Source organism: Lutra lutra, chromosome X (genome assembly GCF_902655055.1).
Source record: "Lutra lutra chromosome X, mLutLut1.2, whole genome shotgun sequence".
NCBI classification, from domain to species: Eukaryota; Metazoa; Chordata; class Mammalia; order Carnivora; family Mustelidae; genus Lutra; species Lutra lutra.
Window position 1 is genome coordinate 38,713,329 of NC_062296.1, and position 19,630 is coordinate 38,732,958.

Sequence of the window (19,630 nt, forward strand, 5' to 3'; positions counted from 1 at the left end):
GATCAGCGAAACCAGGAGTTGGTTTATTGAAAAAATAATAAACCTCTAGCCATACTTATCAAAAAGAAAAGAGAAAGGACCCAAATAAAATCATAAAAAACAGAGAAGAAATGAAAACCAATTCCACAGAAAGATAAACAATTATAAGAAAATATTATGAAAAACTATATGCTATGAAAGAATTTGAAGATGACACAAAGAAATGGGAAGATATTACATACTCATAGATTGGAAGAACAAATATTGTTAAAATGTCTATACTACCCAAAGCAATTGAGAGATTTAATGCAATCTGTATCAAAATACCAACAGCATTTTTCACAGAAATAGAATAAACAATCCCAAAATTTGTGTGGAATCACAAAAGACTTTGGATAGGCAAAGAAACCTTGAAAAAGAAAAAAAGCTGGAGGCACACAATTCCAGACCTTAAGTTATATTACAAAGCTATAGTGATCAAAATAGTATGGTATGAGCACAAAAATAGAAACATAGATCAATGGAACAAAATAGAAAACCGAGACAGGAACCCATAACTACATGGTCAATTAATCTTTGACAAAACAGGAAAGACTATCCAATGGGAAAAAGACAGTCTCTTCAACAAATAGTGTTGGGGCAACTGGACAAGGAACATGCAAAATAATGAAACTGGACTACTTTCTTATACCATAACAAAAATAAACTAAAAACGGATTAAAGATCTAAATATGAGATCTGTAACCATAAAAATTCTAGAGGAGAACACAGGCAGCAGCCTCTTTGACCCCAGCTGTAGCAACTTCTTACTAGACACATTGCTGGAAGCAAGGGAAACAAAAGCAAGAATAAACAATTGGGATTATGTCCAAATTAAAAGCTTCTGCACCATGAAGGAAAGAACCAACAAAACTAAAAGGAAACCTATGGAATGGAAGAAGATATTTGCAAATGACATGTCTGATAAAAGATTAGTATCCAAAATATATAAAGAACTTACACAACTCAACAACTAGAAAATGAATAACCCAATTAAAAATGGGCAAAAAAGGGGCACCTGGGTGGCTCAGTGGGTTAAGCCGCTGCCTTCGGCTCAGGTCATGATCTCAGGGTCCTGGGATCGAGCCCCGCATCGGGCTCTCTGCTCAGCAAGGAGCCTGCTTCCCTCTCTCTCTCTCTCTCTGCCTGCCTCTCTGCCTGCTTGTGATCTCTCTCTGTCAAATAAATAAATAAAATCTTTTAAAAAAAATGGGCAAAAAACATGAATAGACATTTTTCCAAAGAAGACATAGAGATGGCCAACAGACATGAAAAGATGCTCAGCATCACTCATCATTGGGGAATTAGATATTAAAACTATAATGTGATACCACCTCATACCTATAGGAATGACTAAAATCAATTACAGAAGAAACAACAGATCTTGGTGAGGATGTAGAGAAAGGGGAACCTTGTTATGTTGTTGGTGCAAATGCAAACTGGTACAGCCCCTGTGGAAAATAGTATGGAGTTTCCTCAAAGAGTTAAAAATACAACTATTGTACAACCCAACAATTGCACTACTAGGTATTTACTCAAAGAATACAAAAATACTAATTGAAAGGGATATATGTCCCTTGATGTTTATATTGACATTATCTATAATATCCAAATTATGGGAGGAGCCCAAGTGCCCATCCACTGATGAAGGCATAAGGAAGATGTGGTGCGTGCATGCGTGGGTGTGCACACATGTGCACGTGCTCACACACACAATGGAATATTACTTAGCCATAAAAAAGAATGAAATCTTGCCATTTGCAATGACATGGATAGAGTTAGAGAGTATTATCCTAAGCAAAATTAGTCACAGAAATATAAATACCATATGATTTCATTCATATGTGGAATTTAAGAAACCAAACAAATGAGCAAATGGGAAAAAAGCGAGTGAGAGGCAAACCATGAAAGAGACTCTTAAGTATAGAGAACAAACTGTTGGCTGTTGGAGGGGAGGTGAGGGGTGGGGATGGGTGAAATAAGACAGGGGTTAAAAATTGCTCATATTGTAATGAGCACCATGTGTTGTATGGAAGTGCTGAATCACTGTTCTGTACAACTGAAACTATTATTACGTTGTATGTTAACTTACTGGAACTTAAGTAAACACTTTTAAAAAAGGCATCTGACAAAATCTAACACCTGTTCATCATTTTAAAAAAACTCAGAAAAATAGCAGTAGATGGGAATTTCCTCAGTATGAAAATAGGCTTTTATAAAAACTGCACAGCTAAAATAATACTCAATGATAAAGTCTGAAAGCTTTCCTCCTAAGTACAGAAACAAGATAGGGATGTCCACTTTCACCACTGCTATTCATCATTGTAGTGGAAGTTCTATTCAAATAAATTAGATAAGGAAAAGAAATAAAATGAATCCATATTAAAAAGGAAGAAATAAAATGACCTCTGTATGCATATGACATAATCTCATGTATACAAAATCTGCAAGAATCTGCAGGAAAGCAACTAGAGCTAATAAACCAGATCATAATATTTGTAGATTACAAGATCAACACACACAGTTAGATGAGTTTCTATGAACCAACAATAACTAATCTGAATAGGAAAATACAAATCAAAACCACCATGAGATATCACCTCACACCAGTCAGAATGGCTAAAATTAACAAGTCAGGAAATGACAGATGCTGGCGAGGATGCGGAGAAAGGGGAACCCTCCTACACTGTTGGTGGGAATGCAAGCTGGTGCAACCCCTCTGGAAAACAGCATGGAGGTTCCTCAAAATGTTGAAAATAGAACTACCGTATGACCCAGCAATTGCACTGCTGGGTATTTACCCTAAAGATACAAACATAGTGATCCGAAGGGGCACGTGCACCCGAATGTTTATAGCAGCAATGTCTACAATAGCCAAACTATGGAAAGAACCTAGATGTCCATCTACAGACGAATGGATAAAGAAGATGTGGTATATATACACAATGGAATACTATGCAGCCATCAAAAGAAATGAAATCTTGCCATTTGCGACGACGTGGATGGAACTAGAGGGTATCATGCTTAGCGAAATAAGTCAATCGGAGAAAGACAACTATCATATGATCTCCCTGATATGAGGGAGAGGAGATGCAACATGGGGGGTTGAGGGGGTAGGAGAAGAGTAAATGAAACGAGATGGGATTGGGAGGGAGTCAAACCATAAGTGACTCTTAATCTCACAAAACAAACTGAGGGTTGATGGGGGGAGGGGGTTGGGAGAGGGGGTGGGGTTATGGATATCGGGGAGGGTATGTGCTATGGTGAGTGTTGTGAAGTGTGTAAACCTGGCGATTCGCAGACCTGTACCCCTGGGGATAAAAATATATGTTTATAAAGCTGTAAAAAAAAAAAGAAAGAAAGAAAGGATGAATCCCCATGTTTTGTAGCAACATGGACGGGACTGGAAGAGATTATGCTGAGTGAAATAAGTCAAGCAGAGAGAGTGAATTATCATATGGTTTCACTTATTTGTGGAGCATAACAAATAGCATGGAGGACAAGGGGAGATGGAGAGGAGAAGGGAGTTGAGGGAAATTGGAAGGGGAGGTGAACCATGAGAGACTATGGACTCTGAAAAACGATCTGAGATTTTTGAAGGGGTGGGGGGTGGGAGGTTGGGGGCACCAGGTGGTGGGTATTGTAGAGGGCACGGATTGCATGGAGCACTGGGTGTGGTGCAAAAATAATGAATACTGTTATGCTGAAAAAAATAAAAAATTAAAAAAAAAAACACAGAAAAAAAAAAAAAAGAAAGCAATTCCAATATAATAGTAACCAAAAGAATAAAATACCTAGGAATAAATTTGAGCAATAAGATAAAAGATGTCTGTACTAAAGACTATAAAACATCAATGAAATAAAATTAAGAATACCTAAACAAAAAGAAAGACATCAATATTCATGGACCGAAAACCTTAATATTATTACTTGATCAATATTATCTAAAGTCGTCTACATATTCAATTCAATCCCTATCAAAATTTCAAGGGCATATTTTGCAGAAATGCTAAAAACTGATCCATAAATTCATATGAAATTATAAGGAGTCCTGAATGCTAAAACAATCTTGAATAAACTTTAACAAAGTTGAAGGGCTCACATATCCCAATTTCAAAACTTAGTACAAAGCTACAGTAATCAAAATAATGTGATCCTGGCTGGCATAGGGCCAGACATATAGACCAATAGAATAGAACTGAGAGTCTAGAAAGAAACACATACAATCTATGGCCATTTGATTTTCAAAAAGGGTATCAAGCCAATTCAATGCGGGAAAGAATTGTCTTTTCTATAAGTGGGACGGTGACAACTGAATTTCCACATGCCAAAGAATAAAGCTGGACCCCTATTCCACAGCATATAGAAAATTAACTCAAAACAAAATATTTAGGTTATATTCCTACATTTAGGACCAAAACCTAAATATATGAGCTAAATCTATAAAACACATAGAAGTAAACAGGAGTAAATCTTCATGATCTTGGATTTGACAATGGAATATTAGATAAAACACTAAAATCATGAGATTGAAAGAAATATTTAATAAAGTATTGATAAAGTATGTAAAAAAAGAAAAATTGATAAATTATACTTCATTAAAATTAGTAAAAGTAAATGATGAAGGATGTATTTTACCTTGTTGATGAGTTGGGACTTTATTTTACAGATGGTAGGATGTGTGTGAAATGTTTTAAGCAAGAAATATGAACTGGTTTTTAGTGTTTTGAAAAGATTGCTTTGGTGCCAGTGTAGAGAATGGATTTAAATGCCTCTTCTTATTACCGAAGTCTAGGAATTTTTATTCTGTCACTATTTTATTGTTTAATTGTCATAAGTAAACATTGATATGTGTAAAAAAACCCATTTGTGCATCACGGGACATTATCAGGGAAGTGAAAATAAAACATATAAAATAGAAGAAAACATTTGCAAATCATATATCTGAGAAGGCTTTAATATGCAGAATAAAAAACCCCAAATCCAACAACAAAAAGGCAAACAACTCAAAAAACTAGCAAAGGAAGCCAATGTACATCTCTTCAATGAAGACATAAAAATGCCTAAAAAGCCCTTGAAAAGATGCTCAACATTATTAGATATCAGTGAAATACAAATCAAAATCACAATGATATTTCACTTCTCACTAACCAGAATGGCTATAATAAAAAAAGAAAAGAGACAGAGAGAGAGAGAGAGAGAGAGAGAGAGAGAAAAGAAAATAAATTCTGGAAAGGATTTAGAGAAATTAGAGCCCTCATACATTCTTAATGGGAATGTAAAATGCTGCAGCTGCTATGGAAAATAGTTTGGCAGCTCCTCAAAATTTAACAAGTAATTATCATAGGACCCAGCAATTCTACTTCTAGATATATACTCAAAAGAATTGGAAACAGGGACCCAAACAAATACCTGTTCAATGTTCATAGCAGCATTATTCACAATAGTTAAAAACTGGAAACAACTCCAGTGTCCATCAACAGATAAAGGGATTAACAAAATGTGGCATGTATATATGTGTGTGTGTGTGTGTGTGTGTGTGTAAATATTATTCAGCCATAAAAAGGAATGAAGTGGTGATACATACTAAAACATGCATGAACCTTGAAAACATGCTAAGTGAAATAAGTAGACACAAAGAACAAATATTGTAGAAGATGTGGCACATATATACAATGAAATATTACTCAGCCATCAGAAAGAATGAAATATTGTCATTTGCAATGACATGGATGGAGCTAGAGTATAGTGTATAATGCTAAATGAAATAAGTTAGTCAGAGAAAGAAAAATACCTTATGATCTCACTCATATGTGGAATTTAAGAAACAAAACAGATGAACATATTGGAGGGGGAAAAAGCATGGAGGGAAACAAACTGTAAGAGACTCTTAATGATAGAGAACAAACTGAGGGTTGATGGAGGGAAGTGGGTAGGGAATGGGCTAGATGGGTGATGGGTATTAAAGAGGGCATTTGTTGTGATGAGCAATGGGTGTTGTATGTAAGTGATGAATCATTGAATTCTAGACCTGAAACCAATATTGCACTGTATGTTAACTAAAATGTAATAAAAATTTTTAAAAAAGAATCTGTAAGAGATTTATCAGTCACTTGCAATAGGAGGACTTTATTTGGATCCTAATTCAAATAAATGAAAAAAAATTTTTAATGACATTTATGAGCCCACTGGAAATTAGAATGGTAGATGGATATTTGATATTAAGAAATTGTCAATTTTTTAAGGTATGATAATGACATTGTGGTCATATTAAAATAGTCCTTATCTTTTAAAGATATGTACTGAAATTTGTACAGATGAAGTGATATACTATGTGTTCAAGTAACATGGGATGAATGGGTGTAAGTACAGATAAAGCAAGATTGGTGAAGAGTTGATAACTATTGGGAACTGGGTGGTAGATAACATGTGTGTATTATCTATGTGGTTTTTTAATGTAAGAATTTCCTTCATACTGTATTTTGCCCATCAAATTATTATGAAAAATTTCATATTTACAACAAAATTGAAATAATTTTACAAGAACACTATGTATCCATTATTTAGTTTCTCCCATTTTAATGCACCGACTATGTCCATCTCTATCCATCCATTAATCCACCTTATTTATATTCTTTTCAAATAAATTGCAGGCTTCTGTTTCTTTTCTGATAAGTGTTTCAGCATACATAACATTACCTAATTTAATATTTGTTTAAAATATTTTCATATAAATTTACAATGAAATGCACAAATCTTAATTATGTGCATTTGACAAATATATATACACTCAGGTAACCAAAACCTCTCTCAGGATATAGAGCATTTCCATTACCCAATATTTCCTTTGTGCCCCTTCCCAGTCAATCCCCACACATCACTTCAACCTCTGTACTAAGGCAACTACTGTTCTGATCTACCACAGATTAGTTTTTTTTTTGTTCTGGATCTTAATATAAATGAATTCATACAGTATGTACTCTTTTGTGTAATGTTTCTTTAATCTTCATAATATTTTAGAGTTTCATCTACCCTGTTACATGTGTCAATAGTTGGTTCTTTTTTATTGGGGAACAGTATTCTACTGCATGAATATACCACAGTGTGTTTATTCGTTCTCCTATTGATGAAGAACTGGGCTATTTCCAGTTTGGGCTATTGTAAGTAAATCTACTATTAATATTTTTAATAAGCATTTTGTGAATATAGAGTTTTTATGTCTCTTGGAGTGAAATTTCTGGGTCCAAAGATAGGTATATATTTTGCTTTATAACTGCCAGCCACAACTTTGTACAATATGGTTGTATCATTTTACATTCACACTGTTGGTGTATAAGACTTCTTGTTGCTCCACATCCTCACAAACATTTGCTGTCAGCAGATTTTGAATGTTAGCCATTCTGGTGGGCATGTAGTAGCATCTTACTGTGTTACTAATTTGAATTTTCCTGACGACTAATATTGTTGAATACATTTTCATATCCTTTCTGGCTATTCATAAATCTGTTTTGTAAATCATCTGCTAAAATCTTTTGTTCTTGTTTAAATGTGTTAGTTTGCATTTTAATTATGCATATTAACAGTTCATTATGTCTTGCACACCAGTCTTTTGTCAGGTATATATTCTGACAATATTTACTCTCCACCCTCAGCTAGTCTATAAATTTTCTTTCTTTCCGTTTCTATTTTTTAATATTTTATTTTATGTTTAAATAAAATTTATATATATTTAACATTTATAACATAATGATTTGATATACATATACACAGTAATATGAGTGATTACTATATAATTAATGTGTCATCTCCTCACATACATGTTACCTGAAATCTACTCTTAGTATATTTCTAGTATTCAATATAGTATTAATGGCAGTTATTATGCTATACATGAGATCTTTAGACTTACTCATCCTCCATAAATACAACATTATACTCTTTGACGGACATCTCCCCATTTCCCCCACGTCCCTGTCCCTGGTAAACACCATTCTTCTATCTGCCTGTATGAGTCTGACATTTTTAAGTTCTGCATATGAGTGAGATCATGTAGTATTTATCTTAACCATGTGTTTCTGATGCTTTGACATCTGGGGCTTTGCTGACCCTGGACAGAATGCCCTTCCCAGGGCTAGCTAATTTTTAGAGATGGTAGACAACTTGCCTTGGAGCCTCACCTTTCATATGTAAACCAACCCACCCTGAGCCAACACCCCAACCACCTTTGTAAAAGGGCTTTCATATTTTAAGCCACTAATCCCCTATCCTAATCACCCCGGGACAGGGACCAGACAACTAGGGTTAGTCTTTACACCCCAGAGCCTGCTGAAATTATTGAAACTAGTCAATCCTAAATCTGCTCATCTGCCTTGCTTGCTTGTGCTCACAGAAGCCACAATAAAGGCTCATGCCCTTGTTTTCCTGTCACTCTGCCTCCTGACTGACCCTGGTGCTTCCTATGGCATTGTGTGCTCCCTTCTCTTGAGATCTGTGACTATTTTTTCAATGGCAGTTGCCTTCTTATCTGATGGACTTGCCATCCTATATAAAAATAAAACCTATATTTTAGGGGCACCTGGGTGGCTCAGTGGGTTAAGCCTCTGCCTTTGGCTCAGGTCATGATCTCAGGGCTCTGGGATTGAGCCCCGCATCGGGCTCTCTGCTCAGCAGTGAGCCTGCTTCCTCCTCTCTCTGCCTACTTGTGATCTCTCTCTCTCTCTCTCTCTGTCAAATAAAAAATAAATAAATAAATAAATAAAACCTATATTTTAAAATGAGGGTTCATTGTGCCATTCTGTTCACTTCTGTATATATGTGAAATTTTTTTTTAAGATTTTTATTTATTTATTTATTTGACAGACAGAGATCACAAGTAGGCAGAGAGGCAGGCAGAGAGGAGGAAGCAGGCTCCCCGCTGAGCAGAGATCCCGACGTGGGGCCTGATCCCAGGACCCTGGGACCATGACCTGAACCGAAGGCAGAGGCTTTAACCCACTGAGCCACTCAGGCGCCCCTATATGTGAAATTTTTAATAAGAATCTCTTAGTTAATGACATTGCTGCTATGAGCTGAATTGTATTATACCAAAATTTATATTTTGAATCTTTAACCCCCAGTCCTTTACATTGTGACTGTATAAAGAAAATAGGGACTTTAAAGAGGTGATCAATTTAAAATGGAGCTGATAGTATGGGCCCTACTAATCTGAATGATATTCTTAGGAGAAAATTTGGATAAACAGTGACACCAGGGATGTGTACACACAGAGAGACAAACAGGTCAGTACACAGCACGAAAAATGGCCATCTAAAAGCCATGGTGTGAGGCCTCAGGAGAAGGCCTGACACCTTGGTCTTGGACTTGCAACCTTCCGAACTGTGAAAAATAAATTTCTTTTGTTTAAGCTACCCACTTCGTGGCATTTTATGGCAGCCCTGGCAAACTAATACAACTGCCTACCCCAACTAGAATACCAAGTCCATTAAATTAAGATAAGGAATAGGTAAATGAGGCATCCTTGACTCTACTCATTTCCAGTTTTAATTAATACCTAGATATGATTGATTGTATTTTCAATTTTTTCTCTCATCTCTTCCTCTTCTCTTTTTCATTACCACTGTTCCATTCCTGGTCTTTATCATCTTATTGGTGTCTTTGACCCTAGAGTTGTTTTCCTTAAACCTGTCCCCCTGATGGCTATCAGAGTAAGCTATTAAAATGTAAATTAAATTATGCCACACCACTACTTAATATCTTTCAAAGTCTCTCCCTTAATGTCTAGAGAATAAAGTCCAACTTTCTTCATATGGCATACCAGGTCCTCCATTAACGTAGATCTTTAACATTTCTTCAGTCATTAGACTACTTCCTGCCTTACACTTTATACACCTCAATAGTTAGTGGTTCCTTGAGATTTCCATGAAATGTCTTATCTTTGTACCTGTGCTACCTACCTGTGTTGTAGGCTTATATACGCTTAGCTAATTTGACAAAACTCTATTCATCTTTTAAGAATTAGTTCAGGTATTATCTGTACACTGTAGTGTCTTAAACTTACCTTTTACTTTCTCTAGACAGAAGAATTGGAAAAATACATAGAATACCATAGTAACTACCAGTACATCCAATACCTAGAAATACACATTTTCAGACTTATATTTTACCATCTTTGCTTCAAATATTTTAATGTTTTAAACTTTGTTATTGTGGAAGTTTTAAAATATTAAAACTAGATAGGAGAGTACAATGAATCCCCCTGTTTCTATCATCCAGTTTTAACATTTATCACCACATGGCCAACATTCTTTCATGTATATACTATGCTACTCCCATCTCCACTGCTCTATTTTAAAGTCAATCTTTGAGGTATCATTCCACCTATAGAAAATTCAATGTGTACCTTTAAAAGATAAGGACTTTCTAAAAAGATTTATTTTATTTATTTATTTTATTTATTTATTTGAAAGAGACAAGAGGGAACATAAGCAGGGGAAGATGGAGAGGGAGAAGTGAGCTCCCCGCTGAGCAGGGAGCCTGATGCAGGGTTCAATCCCAGGACCCTGGGATCATGACCTGAGCCGAAGGCAGACCCTTAATGACTCAGCCACCCAGGCACCCCAAAAGGTAAGGACTCTTTAAAACAAGAAAATAAACATGATATAACACATTAATAATAATTTAAGAATATTATCAAATATTGCCAAAATATTTTTAAAATATTAACAAATATTTTGTTCAAAATATTATGAAATATTTTGTTCAAATTTTTCCCATTGTCTCATAAGTTATTTGCATTGGTTTGGTTTCATATAAAATATGAATAAAATAATGAAATAAATAGAACATTGGAGATGAGGTTTAAATCTCCCTTTTTTAAATCTTCCTGGTCATATTCTCTTCCTTCCTTGCTTAGAAACAACCACTATAATTAATTAGCTATTATCTTTCTATTCCAGAGTAGATTCCTATATATGTAGGTATGAACAATAAATAGTTTGGCTTTGGATAATCTTAGAAATGTGTACAAATTAAATTATAATACTCTCTTGTATTGTTTTATAAATTGTTATTGTAGGTTTTATACTCTTTCTTTTCTATAACTCTTTGTAGCTTTCTTTTTTATTCTCGGTCAGTATTGCTAGAGGTTTGTCTATTTTTTTTTTTTTAGAGGTTTCTCTATTGTTTTAAATCTTTTCTTAAAAAAGATTTTATAATTCATTTGGCAGATAGAGCTAGACAGCAAAAGTGGAGAGAACGGCAGAGGGAGAGGGAGAAGCAGGCTCCCCACTGAGCAGGGAGCCTGATACTGCTACATCCCAGAACCCTGAGATCAAGACCTGAGCTGAAGGCAGATGCTTAACCATCTGAGCTACACAGATGTCCCTATTGTGTAAATCTTTTAAAAGAACCAACTTTTTTCTGCTATTCTCTTTTTTGTTTTATATTTCACTAATTTGTTTTTAATTTTATTTTCATATTTTATTGAATCTAAAATGCTTAGGGGCGCCAGGCTGGCTCAGTTAGAAGAGCATGCAACTTGATCTTGGGGTTGTGAGTTTGAGCCCCATGTTTGGTGTGGAGATTTCATAAAAATAAAATCTTTAAAAACAAAATGAAATGCTACAACTTGTAAAACAACATTATTTCATGTGCTACTAAGAAAAAAAAAGTACTTTGCCAATGAAATCATGATGTATAATTCATTTTGGAATGTGCATCCCAATTTCAGAGATGTTAAACTATGCAAAAATGGATATCTAGGAATTGGTGACATACAGAATTTCCTACCACCTATTTCAGTTTGCTTTTCTTCATTAGATTCTTTTAAACTTACTGAGACTTGTTTTACAACCACGATATAGTTCATCTTGGTAAATGTTCTATGTGTACGTGGAAATAATATGTATTATGCCATTGTTAGGTAGAGTGTTTTGTATTTATTAATTAGCTCAAGTTGGTTGATAGTGTTAATGTATTCTATATTCTTACTGATTTACTGCCTAGTTTTCCTATCAATTGCTGAGAAAGGGATGCTGAAGTCCTCAAACATAATTGTGAATCTGTCTCTCTTCTGAATTTGTTTTCACATACTTTGAAGCTTTATTGTGAGGTGTCTACACATATAGGATTGGCATGTTTTCTTGGACAGCTGTAAATAATGTAATATTCCTCTTTACTCCCTGTTCTGAAATCTACTTTGATGATATAAATATAGCCATTTAAGCTTTCTTTAACATGTTATATATTTTTCCATCTTTTCATATTGTATCTTTAAATTTAAAGTGGGTCTCTTTTTTTTTTTTAAGATTTTATTTATTTATTTGACAGAGAGAGATCACAAGTAGGCAGAGAGGCAGGCAGAGAGAGAGGGGGAAGCAGGCTCTCCGCTGAGCAGAGAGCCCAATGCGGGGCTCGATTCCAGGACCCTGAGATCATGACCTGAGCTAAAGGCAAAAGCTTAACCCACTGAGCCACCCAGGCGCCCCTTTTATTTTTAAGCTTTTATTTATTATTTGAGAGAGAGCACAAGCCTGGGGGGAGCCTCCTGCTGAGCAGGGAGCCCAATGTGGGGCTCCATCCCAAGACCCCAGGATAATGACCTGAGCCAAAGGCAGATGCGTAACTGACTGAGCCACCCAGGCGCTCTTAAAGTGGGTCTTTTTGAGATGGTATATAGCTGGGTCTTAAGTTCTTATCCAAATGATAATCTCTGCTTTTTTATTGAGGTGTTCATACTATTTACTTTAATGTAATTAACAAATGATGGGACTTCAGTTTGTCATTTTGCTATTTTTTTCTATTTGACTCATTTGCTCTTTATGCCCCTTTTTCTCTTGTCCTGCCTTCTCTTGGATTGACAAAAAAAATAATTCCATTTCGCTTTACCATTGACTTACTAGCTATGTTTTTTTTTAGGGGTTGCTATAAGATTTATAATATACAACTTTGATTTATTACATCCAAGTGATGTTATGCCACTTTGTGCATATAGTGTAAGAACTTCGTAATGGTTTATCTCCATATCCTCTCTTGCTTTTGTGCTCTTGTTGTCATACATTTCACTTCCATATAAACTACAAAGTTTATATTTTTATTATTTTTCATCTAAAAGAGATTAAAATTGAGAAAATTTATTTATTGTACTTGTACCTTTACTATTTCTGGTACTTTACCTTATTTAGATCTAAATTTCCACCTGTATTATTATTTTTCTGCCTGAAGAACTTCCTTTATTATTTTTCATTGTGCAGGTCTGGTCGTGAATCCTCTCAGCTTCTGTTTTGATCTTTATTTTGTCTATTTTTAAAAGATACATTCACTGTGCATAGAACTCTAGGTTTACAAGTCTTTTCTTTTTATTGTCTTTTGGATAATATACTTTCTGAAGAGAAATCTATTGTATTTGTCTTTGTTCCTCTGTGTATAATGTGTCTTTTTTCTTTTCCCTTTGGCTTCTTTTAAGATTGTTTTTTTTAATCACTGGTTTTCATCAATATATCTGTGCTTGCCTATTGAATAACTTTTTGTCTCCTTGTTCTTTTACTTTAAGAGAGGACTGTGCTATGATTGCTCCTTTTAAATCTACTGGGTTGGGATGCCTGGGTGGCTCAGTCCCTTAAGCCTCTGCCCTTGGTTTGGGTCATGATCCCAGGGTCCTGGGATGAAGTCTGCCTTCTCCCTCTCCCTCTGCCTGTTCCCCCTGCTTGTGTAAACACACACACACACACACACACACACACACACACACACACACTCTCTCTCTCTCTCTCTCTCTGACAAGTAAATACAATCTTGAAATAAAAAAATAAATCTACTGGGCTATTTACATTTTGAGGTTATATTTTTAGATGTATACATTCCTGGTTTTTATTATCTTCTGGGTAGAATATCACTTTTTTCATTCTATATTGTTTTCTTTATCTTTACTTACAGTTTCTGCTTCATAGTTTATCTCATATTAATATTGCTATACCACATTTCCTTAGGAGAAGTCAGGTATATTTCTTGCCATTCCTTTGTTTTCAACCTTTCTATATAAATTTGCTTAAGTGTCTCTTATCATAGCATATAACTAGATTAATTTTTAAAACTGATACCTGAAAGTTTCACATGTTTACATTTATTGAAATTATTGTCATATTTGGGATTATTTCAGTTATGTTATTTTGTGTTTTTTTCTTAATCATGCTTTTTCTTTTCTTTTTCCTTCCTTTCCACCTTCCATCATCCTGATTAAATTTTCACAATTCCATTTTTCTGTGCTGCTGCTTTGAAAGTTATACCCTCTATACCTACTCTTTTAGCATGTCCTTAAAATTTTAAATGTCATGTTTGAATTTACAAAGCCTAGAGTTCATCAATCACTACTTTTCTCCATAAAGATATAGTAACTTAGGAATGCTTTAATTCTCATCTTCCTACCCATCTTATTTTAAATAGCATTTTACTTTTACTTTATTTCAAATCCCATGAAATTATTTACCATTGTTATTAATTTTTACTGCCTGTTTTTATTTATATTTACCAATATTTTACCAACTTCATTGCTCACCATTTCCTCCTGCATTTTAATACATCTTTTTGGTTTCATTTTATTCTTTCAAAATTCTTTAGTAACTCACTTATTGAGACAATATGAATAATAAATTTCACTGTCTCTGAATATCTAAAAATATGTTTATTCCACCCTCAAAATTCATTTAAACATAGAATTCTAGGATGGAAAATATTTTCTTTCAACATTTTGCAAAGATATTATTCCATTATTTAAGGCATCTATTGTTGCTGACAAGAAAATTTCCAGTCTAATTATATTTCTTTTGTAGATAAATAGGCATTTTCTTTCTGGCAGTTTTTAAGATATTTACTATCTGTGATGCTGTGCAGGTTCACTATGATAGGTCTGCTTATAGATTTATTTAATTTTCATGCTTAGGATTTTTTGTGATCCTTCAACCTAATGATGCATATATACCCTTAATTTTGAAAATATACCTCTTCAAATATTGCTTCTTCCTCATTATCTCTAGTTTGTCCTCCTGGAACTTTCATTAGATATAAATTGAACCTTCTCACCTATCCACCATGTCTCCCAACTTCTTTTTTGCCTTTCCAATCTCTTTACCTATCTTTGGTGTGATTTCTTCTGTTTCTATCTTCCAAATGTACTAATTCTCTCTTCATTTGCATTTGCTTCCTCTTCAAAGCATATATTTAATATATTAAATTGACAAATTTGATTTAATAAATTACACATTAAATTAATATATTTAATTTAATAAATACACACAATTAATTTATATAAATATATAATTTCAAAATAAATTTACATTAAATATAAATTAAATTTATATATTTAATTTAATAAATATATATTAAATCAAATTTAAATTTAATGTACATTTAATATATATTTATATATTTAACTCACAGTTTATATCCATTCCTTTAACTTTTTAAACATGTCTTTATTTTAAAGCCTCTTAATATTTCTAGTTCTTAGGCTATAAATTTTCCCACATATTACATCTCATCACATTGCCTCAAAGAAGTTCATTTTCTTGTGAAGTCTGTAATTTTTTTAACCATGAATTTATCTTTTGTAGCCATTTTCTATGGGGCACCCTAGGTTGTAAGATTCCTCCCTTTGAGGCAGTTTCACACTTACCTTTGTTAAGACTTTAAGGGTTTCACTGATTTCAGACCAGATGTTACTGTTAACTCCTTAGCTCAGTGTCGTCACCATTACAGTCAATTGAACTGTGACCACACTTCCATGTTGCGCAGGTCTGGGATTTCAATTTCTCTCAGGTGGGGCTTTTTCCCAACCATTGCCCAGAGGATAGAGGAAGCTCCTTGACACTTTCACACACTGATGGGCCTACTCTCTCTGGTCCTTCATAACTTTCCAATTCTATATCAGTCCTACTTCGCACAAAGGACTTTCAGCCCACAGTCATTTAGGTCTCTATCTAGTTCTGAAATGCCTGAGAGCAGTTTTAGTTTTAGTCCTACTCACAGCTAAATTTAAATTCTTTTGTTTTTGGCACCTTAGGATTTTTCATTCTTGTTCTGAGGTTGGTCATATATTTGTGTTATAATGATTTTCCCCCTTATTTTCTACGCTTTATTTTTTTTGGCGGGGGGATGCAGACTTTAGATCCTTTTGTGTGTTCTTGATCTGCCAGACTGACAAGAGGTCAACCTCAAAATAAGAATAACTCAAAAAGCAAGAAAGACAAAGTGTTAAAAAGTCTAGTCCAAAGAGTTGAGCCTTATAAGATCAGATTTAAGCCAATCACTCTAAGGAACTAAATTGTCCTGTGAAATTTCTTCAGAAATGAGCCCAACATTCAGACCAATCAAACTAATAGCAAAAAAAGGAACTACAACTATTTTTTAAGCTTTACCTATATTTATTTTCAAATAAAAGTTAAACCTCCTACTTTATTCTTCTGGTAATTGAAAATTAAAGATCTCTATATTTGAAGGGATGTATTATCAAATAAACAAATTGGTAAGTATAGGTTTTTTTATATTTACTTTCACTTTGGGGATGATAACAAATTGTTTTAAAGTTGGGACCAGTACTTTTGATAAGGACCTAAGCTAATATAAATAAAAAACAAAAACTATATATCTATTTAAAGTACTTATGCTAGAGAGAGGCAAAAATGCAGAATAAAATCAAATAATCTCTATATAATAATGTTCCATAGAGATTTCATAAATAATAATCATCAAAGCAACATACGTTGGAAAATGCTTGGCATGTCTGGTTTATTACCTTTTGTCTGCGCAGAAGTTTCTGGCTGAGGCACAGGAACTCTACAAAAGATGGAAAAAAGATAACCAATAATTACAAAAAGACAATTGAATGAAAAATAACTAACTGGCTCCATTCAGAATATATTCAAATTCAGTAAGTTTACAAAATTGATAGGTTTAGTTTCTTAAAGTAATGCACTAAAAACTTAAGGAAAAGATATACAAGTTATGAATACACAAATATGCATATATAACCTAATTCAAATACTGCAATAGATTTTTTAAAAGATTTTATTTATTTATTTATTTACTTATTTATTTGAGAGAAAAAGAGAGAGAGAGAGAAGGGAGAGGGGCAGAGGGGGAGGGAGAGAAAGAGGGAAAGTATCCCAAATAGACTCCCTGCTCAGCACAAAGCCCCACACAGAGCTTGAGCTCACAAGCTCGAGATCATGACAGAGCCAAAACCAAGAGTGGATACTTAACTGACTAGCTACCCAGGCACCCCAAATACTACTGCTAATTTAAGTCTTCTTTTAGTGGCCGGTTAGCTCAGTTGGTTAGAGTGTGGTGCTGATAAGTCTTCTTTTAATATGGCATATTCCACAAAAGGAAGTATTTAACTTTATTAAATAGTAACTAAAGATGGATAGAGATATTTATATATATAAATATCTATTTATGTATATATAAATATACACAATTTATAACTTGTTTATATATATTTTAACTTATTTATATATTTATACACTTATAAATACATACATATGTATTGTACATACATGCAAATATATATAAATATTCTAGAATATATATATTCCCAGAATATATATGTTTCCAGAACATATATCATTCTGGGAAACTATTTGGCCTGTCTAGCCTCTTTTCAAAGTTTTCTATAAGTCTCATGGTGCTTTTTTTTTTTTTAAAGATTTTATTCATTTGACAGAGAGAGAAACAACAAGCAGGCAGAGGCAAGCCAGAGAGAGGTGGGGGAAGCAGGCTCCCTGCTGAGCAGAGAGCCTGATGCGGGGCTAACTCCCAGGATCCTGAGATCACAACCAGAGCCGAAGGCAGAGGCTTAACCCACTGAGCCACCCAGACACCCCTATAAGTCTCATGCTGCTTTAAACTCATATTTCTTCTTTGAAATTTAACTCAAGTATTATTTCTTAAAAGAAGACATCCTTGATCTCTAGTCAAAGCTCACTGCTCCTTCTACATGCTGTCACTGTCATAGCACCATGAATAAGCCTCTATCATAGCATTCATCACTCCATGTTGAAATTACAGGTTCATGAGTCTGTCTCTTCCAACAGATTCTGTTATAAGCTCTGCTATCAGGTCTATAAAAGTGTAGACTTTATTTTATTTATTTTTGTATCTATATAATATTTACTTAATAACTGTTTATTGAACTGAAATAAATGGAGGAAAAGGAAATATTTTGTTTTGAAACTGAGGAGAAGCCTACTTTTATAAGGAAAGATTTCCATCTTGTAGGCTATTAGCATATTTCTGTGATGAGTTTTTTTCTGTTGTATTTCCAAAGCTAAAAGCATAAAGTAAACAGAATGACATATTATTGAATGCCACATAATATTGCTCATCTTATTTTATCAATGGATTTTTTTCTTATAATAGTAGTATTCATTATTTTGCTAAAGAGTTATTAATGAACCAAAAAGAAGTAGCTTTCATGAAGGAAGAATTCATCCATTTATTTATCTTTAAACCCTAGGGAAAAAAAAACATATTTTATAGTTGTAATTTGAACTTTTCAATTGCTGAAAACATGGTATTTCTAGAAATTAGAGAGCTGAAACATCAACTGTGAAATAAATCTAACTTAAAAAATAGTTAAATTACATTTATTTTAAGAACCTTAAACAGCATGTATCTACTTTTTAGTACATGTGATTAGAAAGTGACTTTTTCCATCTGAAACAAATTAGAAGAAATAGTTTTTAAAACCCTAACAGCACCATTACATTGTACAGAACTTCTAAAAAAATGACTTAGGAGATTTTTACTGGACTATGTAATCATCCATTTGTACAACTTAAATGTCTTAAAGGTGAGGGGCTAACTGACAGAAGTGGAGGTATATAACATCTACAGGTATCAACTGAAGAAAATGAAAAAAGAGATGAAAAGTGAACAGGTAAGTATAGAAAAATAACTGAAGAAGAAAGGGAAAAGAGAGCTAAAAGAAGAGAACACTGCATATGCTGGGCAGTGACAGAATATGATAAAAATTATAAAAATTATGACTCTAAGTTATATTCTAATCTTGCCCTTTTCATCAACTTATTGACCGTAGGTAAATATCATACAGATTCTATAGAATGTTATTCCCTCATCTTTATATCAGGATTATAATTAACATTATTGAGGTCTTAGAAAGTGTATTTCATGCAGAGAAACTGAAAGTACTTAATATATATACACACATGTACAAATCCTATAGTTTATCTTTCCTGAATCTCGTATTTCTCTTTTATAAAATTGAAATAATTATCCTGCTCCTTCCTCACAGGGATTTCGAGGATCAAATGATGTAATATAAATAATTTTACATCGTATATTGAAATTCTCTCTATAATTAAATGAAGGAATATTTTCAGTGCCTTCTACCTAAGAAAAACAGAAGATAGTATATAAAGGACCAGAATATAGAGTTCTTTTGAGAAATTGTTAATATAAGCAATTAGCAGTAATTTACAATGTTCAAAAATGCTTAAGTCTCTGTGATCATTAATCCAAATTAGCAAATGTTTTTCAGAAAACAACCATTATTTAAAAACTTTTCCTATAGTTCCTTCTGCTTTTCTTAGGAGGAGAC

General features: G+C 33.7%; 1 protein-coding gene across 1 annotated transcript in view; it reads right to left on the bottom strand.

Annotated features, from left to right (window-relative positions):
• The window catches only part of RADX (RPA1 related single stranded DNA binding protein, X-linked), a 74,035-nt gene that overhangs the window by 23,975 nt on the left and 30,430 nt on the right, over nt 1-19,630 (bottom strand). The window contains 1 exon segment of the mRNA XM_047716415.1: nt 16,805-16,845. Coding sequence (XP_047572371.1) covers nt 16,805-16,845 — 41 coding nt within the window.